Source organism: Carettochelys insculpta, chromosome 1 (genome assembly GCF_033958435.1).
Source record: "Carettochelys insculpta isolate YL-2023 chromosome 1, ASM3395843v1, whole genome shotgun sequence".
In the NCBI taxonomy this organism is placed as follows: Eukaryota; Metazoa; Chordata; order Testudines; family Carettochelyidae; genus Carettochelys; species Carettochelys insculpta.
In genome coordinates this window covers 365,084,842-365,098,491 of record NC_134137.1, presented here as the reverse complement: position 1 = coordinate 365,098,491, position 13,650 = coordinate 365,084,842, and the positions used below count along the sequence as shown (strand labels likewise).

At 47.4% G+C, this 13,650-nt stretch overlaps 2 protein-coding genes across 3 annotated transcripts in view; one reads left to right on the top strand and one right to left on the bottom strand.

The window, feature by feature from the left end:
- The window catches only part of CDNF (cerebral dopamine neurotrophic factor), a 32,285-nt gene extending 23,359 nt beyond the window's left edge, over nucleotides 1–8,926 (bottom strand). Inside the window, exon 1 of the mRNA XM_075017724.1 lies at nucleotides 8,781–8,926. Within this exon, the coding sequence (XP_074873825.1) occupies nucleotides 8,781–8,913 (133 nt within the window). The 5' untranslated portion in view covers nucleotides 8,914–8,926. The remainder of the gene's footprint in view (nucleotides 1–8,780) is intronic.
- A 258-nt stretch (nucleotides 8,927–9,184) lies between these two features.
- Nucleotides 9,185–13,650, top strand: part of HSPA14 (heat shock protein family A (Hsp70) member 14) — a 30,918-nt gene continuing 26,452 nt past the window's right edge. For both annotated transcript variants that reach the window (XM_075017714.1, XM_075017705.1), the window contains exons 1-3: nucleotides 9,185–9,301; nucleotides 11,968–12,048; nucleotides 12,135–12,217. In XM_075017714.1, coding sequence (XP_074873815.1) covers nucleotides 9,245–9,301; nucleotides 11,968–12,048; nucleotides 12,135–12,217 — 221 coding nt within the window. In that variant the 5' untranslated portion in view covers nucleotides 9,185–9,244. The remainder of the gene's footprint in view (nucleotides 9,302–11,967; nucleotides 12,049–12,134; nucleotides 12,218–13,650) is intronic.

Here is a 13,650-nt window from a genome sequence, read left to right as displayed (position 1 = left end):
CTTTCCTGGGCAAAGACCCACTTCGTCAAATGCATTTCCTGCAGTATCTGGGTTTATTATGGGGGTTTCCTAAATATGACTCAGTTTGCCCTGCTTGCCTCCTGGGATTTGACAAGACCATGATGACACAGCATTTTCCACCACCTCCTACAAGCTTAAGTTTCTAGGAATGAAGGCAGCACATGCAAAAGATAACGAAAAGGAGTTCCCCACCCCCCACCATCCAAACCCATTCCAACCAGGGACATTTTAGAGCATACATTATTTACTGAGCACTGATGCTAGGCAGTACTACTGCCAAGGATAAACTCAGGTAAATTGAGTTTCTGTGCCTCTCATTTGGGGAATATAAAGTTGTTACATTAGTTTGCTCACTTCTTTTTTCACTACTACAGGTTGTACCTCCCTCATCTGGCACCCTCGGGACCTGAGTGGTCCCTGACAAGAGGATTTGCTGGACAAGGGGAGGTCAGGCCAGCTACCTGGAGGTGGGGATCTTCACTCCAGCAGGGGTCCCAGGAGGCTCTGCCAGCAAGGCTCCATGCCCTAACCAGTTCCCAGCTGGAGGATGCCAGTGTTCCCCTGGCTGGGATCCTTTGGCTGCTCTCTGGACCTGCCAGACAAGGGATGTTGCCAGATGAAGGAGTGCTAGACAAAGGAGTTTCAACCTGTACACCACTGACGCTGGGCCCTGCATGCATGTCATTGCCACCCAGCTAAACACTTAACAGATGTTTCTCCTTGGGTTTTTTTTAAATTAAATATTGTGATTTTACTATAGATACAGGCTGGTGTGATATGCTAAAAGGCCAGGGAATCTCTGAATCTTGGCGTTTCAGCCTGACCCTGGGCTTTCAGTGCAGAAGTAGCGGCTTGTGATGTGCTAACAGTGCATGTCATTGGTAGGTCTAGCCTTGGAATTTGTGGAGCACCAACATGCCAGATGGGAAGACTTGTGCCAGGGGTTGACTCCCACTCCTGAGAGGGGGAATGGAGATTAGGCTGGCCTGTGGTGACTTGTGTCCTCCCCGACAGGTCTGCTTACTGAGGAAGGAAATAGGACTGCAAGTGGCAGACTGGGAAATGTTTGCTTTCCTTGGTGCCTGTCCTCAGTGGTTTACACTGAGACTGCTGCTGATAGTTGGCCAGCTAAGGCATTGAAGGTGTGATTGCAGCAGGGATAGACATACCTGAGACAGCTTTTATCTGAATAACAGTGGTGAAGCCACAGAAGCACGTGATATATTGAGCCCACCCAAGTCCCTAGTGACTCTAGCAGTAGTCCACACTGCTGCAGCTTCACTGCTATTGGTGTCCAAGTTCACTTAGTAGTGATTGAAGACGTGGTAGCATGGCCTACTCCCAGGACCCATGGTACATACCTGAACAGCTGCTGCACATGCTGCAATAGTTCCCCTGCCAGTGTCACTTCAGCTAGCTTTGATCCAGTTAGCTTTGGCCTGCCTACATGTGCCACAATCGCACCTCCAGTTGCAGCACCAGACACAGCAGCATAGGCTTGCCATGGGCATGAAGGAATTCTGTAGCAGGCCCAGGAATGTAATGCTGATTCTCTCTGTGCCAATCCAATGCTCTCTGATCATCCCTCCTCCCCGAGGCAGGAAAGTGGACACCATTAAGCCTTTAATACGCTTAAAATAGATTGTTATTGCAAGTTGGGCATCTCTTCCATTTTCCTTATTTGAGTGTAACTACTCGGTAGCTGCTCCACGTGTCAGGTAAGCCCCAGGATCCAGGCAACTCCAGAGCTGTACCTGCATCTACCGAAGTAGTAACTTGCCAATGGAATGGCAAATGCTAAGAATTCTGTCAGGGTGCTCTGGTCCCTTAGCTCACAGTGACAGGCGAATGATGCGCCACAGTGTGGCAAGGGAGAAGATTTCATGTTAGCGTCTGCTCTGGGTGATGCTGCCACAAGCACTGTTTGACACACCACTGCAAGCCCAATTTTACAAACAAAGCATAGGTGCTGACTTCTGGTGGTGGAGTCTTTTGAGAGGTGTCTGTTTGGGGGATGGAGGGGATGCTGCCAGATTTGGGAGGAGGCTATTTTAATCATATTTATGTAGTTCTTTCCTCTTCTAATTATTGAATGTGTCTATCACTGATACCTTTATTATTTTAATGAAGCTTTTATGAACTAGCCAGTTACATTATCATGAATTACAGTATTTTAAAATGATTGCAAGCACCTACAAGCTGTCTTCATTAATATCCCAGTTTAAAGACATTATGTGTCACTTTCTGGATGAAACGGTCAGAAATCTTATTTACATATAGGTCTATGATACTGTCTTGATGCAAGTTCAGGAGCGCCACATTATTCCATTATGTTTCTCTCATTGATGATTGGAGATAATTTTTACGTCATCTGAAGCTGGAGAATGAGTTCACAATGATACAGACACAGTCAGGATTCTTACACATAGTGCTTCCACTGTACTGCAAATGAGTCCAAGATCTCTTTCTCAGGGAGTAACAGCTAATATGAAGCACCATTATTTTGTATCATGTATACTGGGGATGATATTTTCCATTGTGCATCACTTTGCATTGAACACTGAATTTTATCTGTCCTTTTGTTGCCAGTCTGGGGAGAAACCTTCAGTCTTTCACCCGACAAATGCCCTCTCTATTGCATAAATTGTGCCTTTCCCCTTCAAATACCCTTTTGTTCCCCTCCTCAACTGTTGTCAAGGTAATTTGCAAAGGTGCTGGCGTACAGCAATCACAGTCTATGCTGACCAATATTGTTTCCTTGTAATCTCTTGTCTTACACTTTAGTAGATTCTGTCTATCATTTTGTTCCATGGCTCCTAGATGCTACGGTAATATAAATAACAATCACCTTTCCCCCCAGCCCTCTTCCTCTGTTTGCTGTAATAGACAGAAGTTACAAGTCTCACACATTTCAAAGGTGGTGTTTTGAGTTGTAAAACTTTTCCCAAGCTTTATCTCTACTGACCATTTGATCATCTCCTGACCATGATGCTCAGGTGCTATGATTCTAGCTGGGCTTCTCTATCCTTTTCACGTCAGTGAACAGAGCAACCTTCAGTGGTGGAAGAATGGGATAAGTACTATTTAGAAAAGCTGGGCATGCACAAGTCAATGGGGCTTGATCTAATGCACCCAAGAATGTGGGGAGAGTTAGTTGATGTGATTGCAGAGCCTCTGTCCATTATCTTTGAAATGCTTGGTGATCGGAGGAAGCCCTGTACTACTGGAAAAAGTCAAATATAGTACCTATCTTTTAAAAAGGGTGGGACGAAAAGCCAGGGAACTACAGATTGGTCAGCCTCACCTCAGTCCCTGGAAAAATCATGGAGCAGGTCCTCCAGGAACCCATTTTGAAACACTTGGAGAAGAGGAAGGTGATGAGGAACAGCCAATGGATACATCAAGAGCAAGTCATGCCTGACCAACTTAATTGTCTTCTCTGATGAGATAACAGGCTCTGGGGGTCTAGGGAAAGCAGAGGACATGATATACCTTGACTTTAGCAAAGCTTTTCATATGGTATCTCTCAGTTAAAGAAGTATGAATTGAATAAATTGACAACAGGGTGGACAGAAAGATGGCTGAATCATCAGTTACAATGGACAGTGATCAAAGGCTCAAAGTTTAATTGGCAGCCAATGTCAAAACAGAGTGCCCTGGGATCTCGCTGGGGACTCGTTTTGTTCAACATCTTCATTAATTATCTGGATGGTGGGACAGACTGCACCCTCAGCAATTTCATGGCTGCCACTCGGCTGGATGGAGAGGTAATTATGCTGGAGCGTAGGGATAGGGTCTAGAGTGACCTAGACAAATTGGAGAACTAGACCAATAAAATCGAATGTGGTTCAACAAAGACAAGTTTAGACTCCTGCACTTAGGACAGAAGAATCCTATGCATTGCTATAGGCTTGGGGGCTGACTGGCTAAGCAGCAGTTTTACAGAAAAGGACTTGGGGATTACAGGAGATGAGAAGCTGGATACGAGTCGATCATGTGCCTTTGTTGCCAAGAAGGCTAACAGCATATTAGGCTGCATGACTTGGAGCACTGCCAGCAGATCAAGGGGAGAGATTATTCCCTTCTATTTGGCACTGGTGAGGTCAGATCTGGAGTACTGCATCCAGTCTGGGGCCTCCCACTACAGAAGGAATGCAAAAAATTAGAGTCGAGCAGAGAAAATGATTAGCAGGCTGGGACACATGACTTATAACGAGAAGCTGGGGGAACTGGGCTTACTTAGTCTGCAAAAGAGAAGAGTGGGGAGGAATTTGATGTCAGCGTTCAGTTATCTGAACGGGAGTCCCACAGATGGAGCCAGTCTGTTATCAATGGTGACAGATGACAGAATAAGCAATGGTCTCAAGTTGTAGTAGGGGAGGTCTAGGTTGGATAGTAGGAGAAACTATTTCACTGGGAAGGTGGTGAAGCACTGGAATGAGTTACCCAAAGATGTTTTGAATTTAATCACCGCTGAATGCATCCACTTTGTTAATTCCCTTATCTCCCCGCCCCTGCTCTTCCGTCTGCTGTTTCAGATCCCCTCAGGGTGGTTATCAAAGATGCTTTTTTATTGTATTCCATATCTGAATATATCATTGAGCCGTGACCTTGGCAGAGGGAATTTTACCAACACAAGATATGATGAAACTGCCTCCTGCCCCTAGATGCAGGTGTGGGCAGGATGGCTAATACTGTCTTTGCATTCCCCAGTACTGTATAGGCTGGGTCTTCACTGAAGACTGGGGAGTGCAAACATGGCTCCTACTTTTGCTGGTATCAGCCAAGTCCTTGAGAAAGAAGCAGGCCTGAAGTCTAGGGAACCTTCACCCCAACCTTATCTTTTTCCAGTCCCAAAAACCAGCTCAAAATTAGTGACACAAAAGACAATCACATTAAGAGGTATGATGCCATCCACACATAAAATTTGTTTTTTCTTTGTGTCTCCCCCTCCACTTTTCATCTATATTTTCTTTGCAATTTCTTGTTAAAAATCAAATTTTTACCAAGAATTTTTTTTACCTGGCCTAGTTATCAGCTCAGATGGTTAAAGACAAAAGAACTCCTAAAATTTCATTTCCTTTTCACCGGTTATGAAACTTGTAGCCAGTTTGGATTGTAAGTGTGTAAAACTTTATTTTCTGGTCAGCATACACTAGCACCATGCTGTGATTACACCGCAGTGTTGCACTTAAGATTTGGATTTTGAAATCTGTTTCACATGGACAGAAACCCCTGGGTCCCTGTAGAACCACACTGGCTTGGGCCTTTGGATGAGAATTGTTTGCAGGATTGGGGCCTCAATTCTTGTGCACCAACATGATGTTGTACTTAGGATTCATGGTGTTAGAGGCCTCTCTGGATTTCACTGAAAACATTTTTTTTCTAATCACTTTAAAAACAACATTTATTAATTTTACTATTTACATTTTTTTAAAATTTAAATAGGCCTAACATTTTCAGTTGACACATTCCATTTAAATCAAGCACATTCTAAAATATCACACACAACACATAGATTGTGGCTACATGAGCTCCAGCCTTTCAAAAGGAGTGTGCTAATGAGCCACCTTGGCAAATGCTAATGAGGCACTGTCATGAATATGCAGCACCTCGTTGGCATAATGGTGGCCACATGTGCTTCAAAACTGCTGGTTTTGAAGTGCATGCTGCCTGAGCAGCCAGGGGCCTTTTGAAATCAGGGTGGTCATTTTGAAAGGTCCCCAGCCATGTGGGGGGGGTGCAATTTGAAACCAGCAGTTTTGAAACACATGCAGCCTCTATTATTGGAGGTGCACATCTCCTAGAACAGGAAGGGACCTTAGGAGGTCATCTAGTCCAGTCCCCTGCCCTCTTGGCAAGACCCAGCACCATCCCTGGCATCTATTTGCCCCAGTCGGGCTCCTTGAGGATTGAACTCAGAGCTCTGGGTTTAGCAGACCAATGCTGCAACCACTGAGCTATCCCTCCCCCCAATGAGGTGCTGCATATTCCTGGAACCACCTCATTAGCATATTCCAAAGCACGACATTACCACAGCCCCTCCGAAAGTAGGGGCTAGTGTGGCCACAGCCATAGGCTGTAGGGCACAATATTTGTTTTCTGTTGTCTAACAATACTCATGAGTCATCATGTCCCTCTTTCTGCAAGGAAGAAAAGCTGATGGAAAAAGCTTTAGCATACATCTTACCAACATTCATCTACTGTTTATATACTAATTGTACATATATTTAGCATAAAAGACCCAGAGAAAACAATGGGCTATATAGTGAAATAATAGCTTTTGAAGAAAGTATACCACACCATGCAGTTGGTAGGTTAGAAAATTTTATTTACACACTTTAATTAGCATAACTTATTACACATCTCCATCAGAAATGAGACATAGCTACGTAAGTTGCAAGCAAGGAAAGCCATGGAAGGCAAATGATATCACTGAGTCAAAGCTTTGGCATCATTACGTAAGAAGTCCTGCATAATTGGTCAGGGGGCGTGCGCGTGCGCGCGTGCATGTGTGTGTGTGTGTGTTTGGGGGGTGTATTTTCACAAGGACTGTCAATGACAAAAGTATTTTCCCTTCTTGTGCCCCTAATCTGAACTTCTGCAAACTAGTGCACATACCAGTCTCAGTACCCCTCCTGTCCACTTTTCCCATGGTACCACTCTCTGCTCAAAATGCTCTGTCAGACCCTCCTTAAGATTCCCTTCTACAAACCATCAGCTAACAAAATGGGGAGGGAGGAGAAACAAAGACAATTTTCATTCTGGCTATGTCTACACTAGCCCAAAACTTTGAAATGGCCATGCAAATGGCCATTTCGAAGTTTACTAATAAAGCGCTGAAATAGCTATTTCAGCACCTCATTAGAATGCTGGCAGCTGCAGCACTTTGAAATTGACACGGCTCGCCGCCATGCAATTTGTCCTGATGGGGCTCCTTTTTAAAAGCACCCCGCCAACTTCGAAATCGCCTTATTCCTATCAGCTCATTCCTATTGGCTGTGGCCACACTTGGCCAAACTTCAAAATGGCCATGCCAAGGGCCATATCGAAGATTACCAATGAAGCGCTGAATTGCACATTCAGTGCTTCATTAGCATTAGGACGCTTCCGGCCACGGCACTTCAAAAGCGCCACTTTCAAAAGCGCATGGCTCGGCACGGCTACACAGGGGTCCCCTATAAGGGGATTTCAAAAGGAGCGGGGTCCTTTCAAAAAGGGCCCGTGTACCCGTGCTGAGCCGCGCGCTTCTGAAAGCGGCGCTTTCGAAATGCCGCAGCCAGAAGCATTCTAATGCTAATGAAGCGCTGAATATTCAATTCAGCGCTTCATTAGTAATCTTCAAAATGGCCCTTTGCATGGCCATTTCGAAAGTTTTGGCCAAGTGTGGCCACAGCCATCACCTCAGGAATAAGGGGATTTCGAAGTTGGCGGGGTCCTTTTGAAAAGGAACCCTGTCTGGACTAACCGTGCGATGGCGAGCCGCAGCTATTTTGAAGTGCCGCAGCTGCCAGCATTCTAATGAGGCGCTGAGCATGTATTTCAGTGCTTCATTAGTAAACTCTGAAATGGCCATTTGCATGGTCATTTCGAAGTTTTGGGAAAGTGTGGCCATGGCCAACCTGGTGTAAAGGACAGAGCCCCAAGGATTCATACAGAAACATGCCCAATAGTTTGTTTTATGTCTCTTTCTCAATCAATAATGGCAAAGTACTGTACATGAGAAAGAGCAACTAGTGCTTATGAAAAAGCCCTCTAATGAATGAAGGCCTGGCTTCACATAACCATGTCAACTAGATATTTAAAACCCAAACTCTCCAGCAGGAATGTAGGAACCTCTCCTGCGCTGCCTCTTCCCCCTGAGGCTCCATTCTATCCACTCCTCTTCCTACCTCTGCCTTGGTGCTTTCCCCCTCCTACTCTTTTGCCCAGGTCAGGAGAGACTCCTCTGTGCAGTCAGGTCTGGGAGCTCCAGCCACCCGAGGCAGGCTGGAGTCAGCCTAGGCTGAACAGGGGCTGGCTCATGTGATGACCTGGCACCTCCCCACCTGAAGTTAACTAGACTTTGGATGTGCATTGTGTAGATCTGACTGGACATTCTTAGGTCACGTTGTGGTCAAAAACCAGGCATCTGGTCACCCTAGCTCTATGAAACTGCTACTTTAATGTTTACAACCATGGGCCCTACCATTCGTTGTGAAACTGAACCCTATGCAACTTTGCAAGGCGCACCAGGAGAACAAGTGACCTGTGTGCAAGACACCAGTCTGTCTGCCACGTCTGACCTGCTTCCTAAAGCTGCCGAGCACAGAAAGCTCCTACTTACGTTCATACAATATTTGGCTAAGCACGCACGGAAATCCAGTAGGAGCCAGGCAGGGTAGTCCGTCCCATGATTTCTACCTGTCTGCTAATCTAACTTCTCAGATTCACACCAGCGGAGGCAAAACCGCACCGGAACAGTTGTGAGGCTCAATGTCTGGAAAGCACTTGGAAGAAAAGAATCGGGGGGGGCGGGGTGCTGCTAGGACCTGGGGCATGCACGGGGGTGCAGTACACACGGTACACGAGCCAGCTCTTAGGAGGCTGGGGGGAAGGGCCCTCACTCTCCTCCCGCTGATGACCATCACTGCTAATGAACCCAGGCGTGAGCTGCAGCAGACGGCAGGCTGCTGCTATTTATAGCACGGGGAGCAATGCACAGGCCAGCAGCAAACGGTGCAAGCGGGCTGAGCCCCCACGCCCTTTGCCCCGCTCACCTTCGCACTGAGCTTCGTGCCCCCATGGGGCAAGGGCTGCAGCTGCCCATGGACCCGTACACAGGAAGGCCAGGGCGAGGGCCACTAACGGGCTGCTGCACCCAACTCCTACGAGCGACTGCTGCGGCTTCATGGTACCGCTGGAACGAGACCAGTGAGCCTGACCCCTCCCACTTCTCTCGTCCTGGGCGGGGCTAGACAAAGGCAAAAAAAAATTGCCTTGGTTGCTATGCTGGGTGACGACAAGACCACATGATTTTTTTTTCATTGGATGATGGTCACTCACGCGGTACCCGGAAGTTTTAAGGGGCAATCTGATCCTGTCTCTTGGATTGGCCCTAAGGAGGGGAAGGTGCGGAGTTTGATTGGGCGAGAAGCTGAGCGGCATTAGCGCGAGCGTCGCCGTGCGTGCGTCGCGGTGCATTGTGGGGGAGCGAACCCGGCGTGGAGTAACGAAGGCGTGCATGGCGGCCATCGGTGTCCATTTGGGTTGCACCTGCGCCTGTGTGGCCGTCTATAAGGTGGGCGTGCTGGTGCCGTGGTCCCCCGAACTCCACTGCATGGGAGGGGGTGGGGGGCGGGAGATGCACGGCCTAGGCCCACGGCCGGGGTCGGTGAGGGCTGGTGCCGAACTCTTGGACCGCCCGCGGCGGGACGCAGCGCAGCCTTCCGCCTGTGATGTGTATCCGGTGCTTCTGGAGGCACAAGGCTGTAGTTCGCCGAGCGAGGCTGTGTGGGGGTGGATGTGGGCAGACTGGGAGGTCTGAGTACCTCGCACTGCAGGGCCGCGTAGTTTCACTCCGTGTCCATAGGTAGTGCGTCTGTTTAGGGGGGCATTGCTGCGCCTAAAGCAGTGACGGGTGACCTGCTGTCTGCAGGCCTGTCTGGCTTCTGTGTGGGGCCTGTGAGGTGTTTTGTTTGCATAGGGTTACCATATGAAAAGGGATGGCCCTGAGAAGGAGTGTGTCTGTATCACTATCAACTTACATTAGATAGTATATATAGTGCAGTAAACCCTCAGAGTATGTGGAGGTTGCATTCCTGCAACCTCTGTGTAACTCAATATTTTGCCCAAGTCTGGGAAGCGACAGGAGTCAGGCTGTGATCTAGTTCCTGGCTCCCCTGGGCATGCAAGAGCTGGGAAACTGCCCAGCCTGCCAGGAATGGTCAATTTCCTGGCTCTTAGAGTGACAGAGAGCCAGGAGCCAAGGGGCAGCCTGGTTCCCCTCTCCCCATTAGTTGAGAGACCTAGGAGACTGCCCAGCCATGTGCTGGTCAGTTTCCCAGGTTCCACAAGCAGTGAGGAGACAGGGAACCAAGCAGCAGCCTAGTTCCCAGCTCTCCCTGCTTCTTGCAGAATGCAGGAAACTGACCAGTTCATGGCTGGTCCGTTTCCCGGTTTCTGCTAGCGCAGGGCAGCTGGGAATCAGGCTGCTGTTTGATTCCCAGCTCCCTGCAAGTGGTGGGGAGCTGGGAACCCCAGGCAGCAGCTGCTGGCTCCTGGCTCCACTCCCACTGCAGAGCCAGGAAACTGACCAGGACAGCAGCCTTGGTCAGTTTCCTGGCTCCGCAGGGGGAGTGGAGCGGAGAGCCAGACCGCCACCTGGTTCCTAGCTCTTTGCCACTCCTGGGACTGGGAAACCATTTCTGTCAGGGGCAGCAGCCAGTAGTCAGACTGCCACCCCTGACAGGAGCAGTTTCCCCACTCCTGTCTGGGATGGCAGCCTGACTCTCATTGTCACCCCGATAGGAGGAGACAACAGCTCCTGTCAGGGGTGGCAAGAGTCAGGCTGCCACCTCGACAGGAGTGGTTTCCCTGCTCCTGTCAAGGATGGCAGTCATGTTAATCCAAGACATGTGCAACTTAGTTGTGTGTATTTTGATGGTTTAGCATACACTAATACAGCCTGCACAGTGTAGGTAATGCATTTGCAGTTAACCAAACTACGCTATCTTAGGAGACTCTCAGGGCTGCATCAACCTGGCAGCCCACTGAGATGAAAGAGGACCACTCTTGTAGATGACTCACTCCTCTAGGTTTCCCATCAGTTTGCCATAGAGGCTTGTTCTGCAAGCTAGACTAGCGAAATGCTAATCTCCTTGAACAGGGGTCTGCAACCGAAAGAGCGAGAAGAGCCATATTTTCAAATTCAGTTACAAAAGCGTTACTACAAGAGCTGTAGTGCGCACAAATGTGAGACAATCCTTAGTAAATAATGTCAAACTGTACTTTTTAATCACCCTTATTTTAAGAACAGTGCACACAGGGATTTGTACCACTTAGAAAGTTGTTATCCCCATCTCCAGGCTTTACCTGCTTCAGCTCCCAAATCCACCCTCCTGTCTCTAATCTTTACTCCCCATCCTGCAAACCACCACTCATTTCTAGGCTTAACCCCATCCTCCAAACGACCCCACACTTCCAGGCTTAACCCCTATCAGCCCCAAACTAGCTCCCCCATCCTCAGCATTTACCTGCTTGAGATGACCACCTCTCTGGCTGCTTTCCCCCGTCACTTGGGTGTTTATTTTAAGGGCTGCTATTTGAAGGGAAGTGACTGATTTCCACTGGGAGAAGCTGAAAGCTCATGGTGGGCTGGGGGGACTCATTGTGCTGGGTGTGCCCCCTGTGCTCAATACAGCTTCAGCAAGCCATGCAGTCCAGGCCTGCTTGCGCTGGTTTGGGCATTGTGGGAAGTTCAAGCAGCCCTTCGCATTGGACCGAAGCTCCCACAACTGGGAGGTAGAACCCTCTCACCCCCTCTCTGTGGGTTGGCAGCTGCCTGGCCTCTTCCTCCTTTTCACCAGCACAGCTCTGGCAGGGCAGGCTCAGCCACCTCTTCCCTCAGCTCTCCTTCCCTCGCGCGCTCCTCCTTTCCTCTCCTCTCCTGGGGCTCCCTGCAGCCGCTGACACCACTTGTGGCTTTGGGGTCTGCTGCCTCTGAAACAACAAACACTAAAGCCTGTTTTAACGGGCTTTATTTAAGTGGTAAGAGCCTCCAGAGCTGCAAGTGGAGTCACCAGCAGCACTCAGAGCCTGAGGTTGGCAACCCTTGCCTAGAGCAAGGGGTTATAATTGCCACCAAGCTGTGTGGTAATAAACAGCTGATGTGATGTATTTCGTTGCTAAGGTAGGGAAGTATGTTAATATTTCATTGACTTTGAATGTTTTGTCAACTTGTTCTAGGATGGGCGTGCTGATGTGGTTGCCAACGATGCAGGCGATAGAGTCACGCCAGCTGTTGTGGCTTACTCAAAAAATGAAGAGGTAAATTTTTTCTTCGCACTGGAGCAATTCTTGGTAGAGAGAGGAATGTTCATTTTTCACTTCATAATTTCTTTTCCATTTTATAGGTTGTTGGTTTGGCAGCAAAACAAAATAGAGTAAGAAATATTGCAAATACAGTAGTGAAAGTAAAGCAGATTCTTGGGAGAAGGTAAGTGAAAAGATATGAAAGATTTGAGGAGTGTGTGCACGACAAATTGGTAGTACACTAAAGCTGAACTGCCAGTTATATACAAGCGAACCTCTCTAGTCCAGCACATCCATAATCAAGCATGATTTTTAGCTAGCTGGATGACCGTTTATCATGGGGTTGGTCAAGTTTACTGTGGTCCCATAAAGCTTGTTTACAGCCTCCGGTCTTTGCTCTCAGTATTCTATGCTGTTATTTAGCTGTAATTTACCCTTAAATGTCATCTAAGCCCAATAATCAGTGGAAGTGTTGGTAATGCTGCTTGACAATATTGACCTCCCATGATCCAGCAAATTCTGTTGTTCAGCACTAGCCAGATCCCAAAGGTGCTGGAGTAGAGAAGTTCGATGTGTATTAAATCTGAGAACTACAGGTTGGTCAGGTTAGTTGCCTGGCTTTGATAAAGAGGGGTCACTAGATCTTCCTGCCACACACACACACCAAAAAAAACTTTCCTGGGGTGACTTATCCTTTCTTTAATTGTGGAGTAGGAAGTTAGACTCTGGGTATTCTTTGCCTATATTTCTTGTAGAGTCAAACTGAAATAATTGTGACACTTTATAACTTGCTTAAAATAATAGTGGGATTGCCTTACTTCTCAGTGGTAGTGAGAGCTCTTCTGTCCAGCCTTCATTGTTTGCATACAGAGAAGTTTAAAATATGTTGCAGTACATAGAATTATTATTGAATTCCAGTAAATTATAAGTAAATTTACAAATTGACAAAGAGCGTCTTGTGAACACAAGAGAAACTCATAGCAGCAAATTAGTAAGGGTCTATTTTATTTGATGGTTTTATTCTTGCCTCATGAAATGTTCAACCCTGTAATCAGAAAGATGAGAAATCAGTATGATTTGCACCAGATAAAAAAATGAAAATTCTTTAAGGCTACATGTGCACTAGCGAGTTCTGCAGGCAAAACTGGGGATTTGTCAACAAAACTTGCAGAGCATCTACACTCAAAATTCATTTTTTTGACAGACACTGTCAGCACAAAAGCCGTGTAGACGCTCCAGGGGGCCCTCTTGTCGACACTGTAGATGAGATCTGTTGACAGAAGCTTTGTCAGAATATCTCTTCTGACAGTACCTTCTGTAGACAGTCAAAACAAAAAGCAGTCAAGTAGCACTTTAAAGACTAGCAAAATAGTTTATTAGGTGAGCTTTCGTGGGACAGACCCACTTTTTCAGACCATAGCCAGACCAGAACAGTGTCTAGTGTAGACATAGTCTAAGGCTGTGGCCACACTTGGCCAAAACTTCAAAATGGCCATTTTGAAGATTACTAATGAGGTGCTGAATTGAATATTCAGCGCCTCATTAGCATTAGGACGCCTCTGGACGTGGCGCTTCGAAAGTGCCACTTGGAATGCTTGCAGCTTGGCACGCCTACAT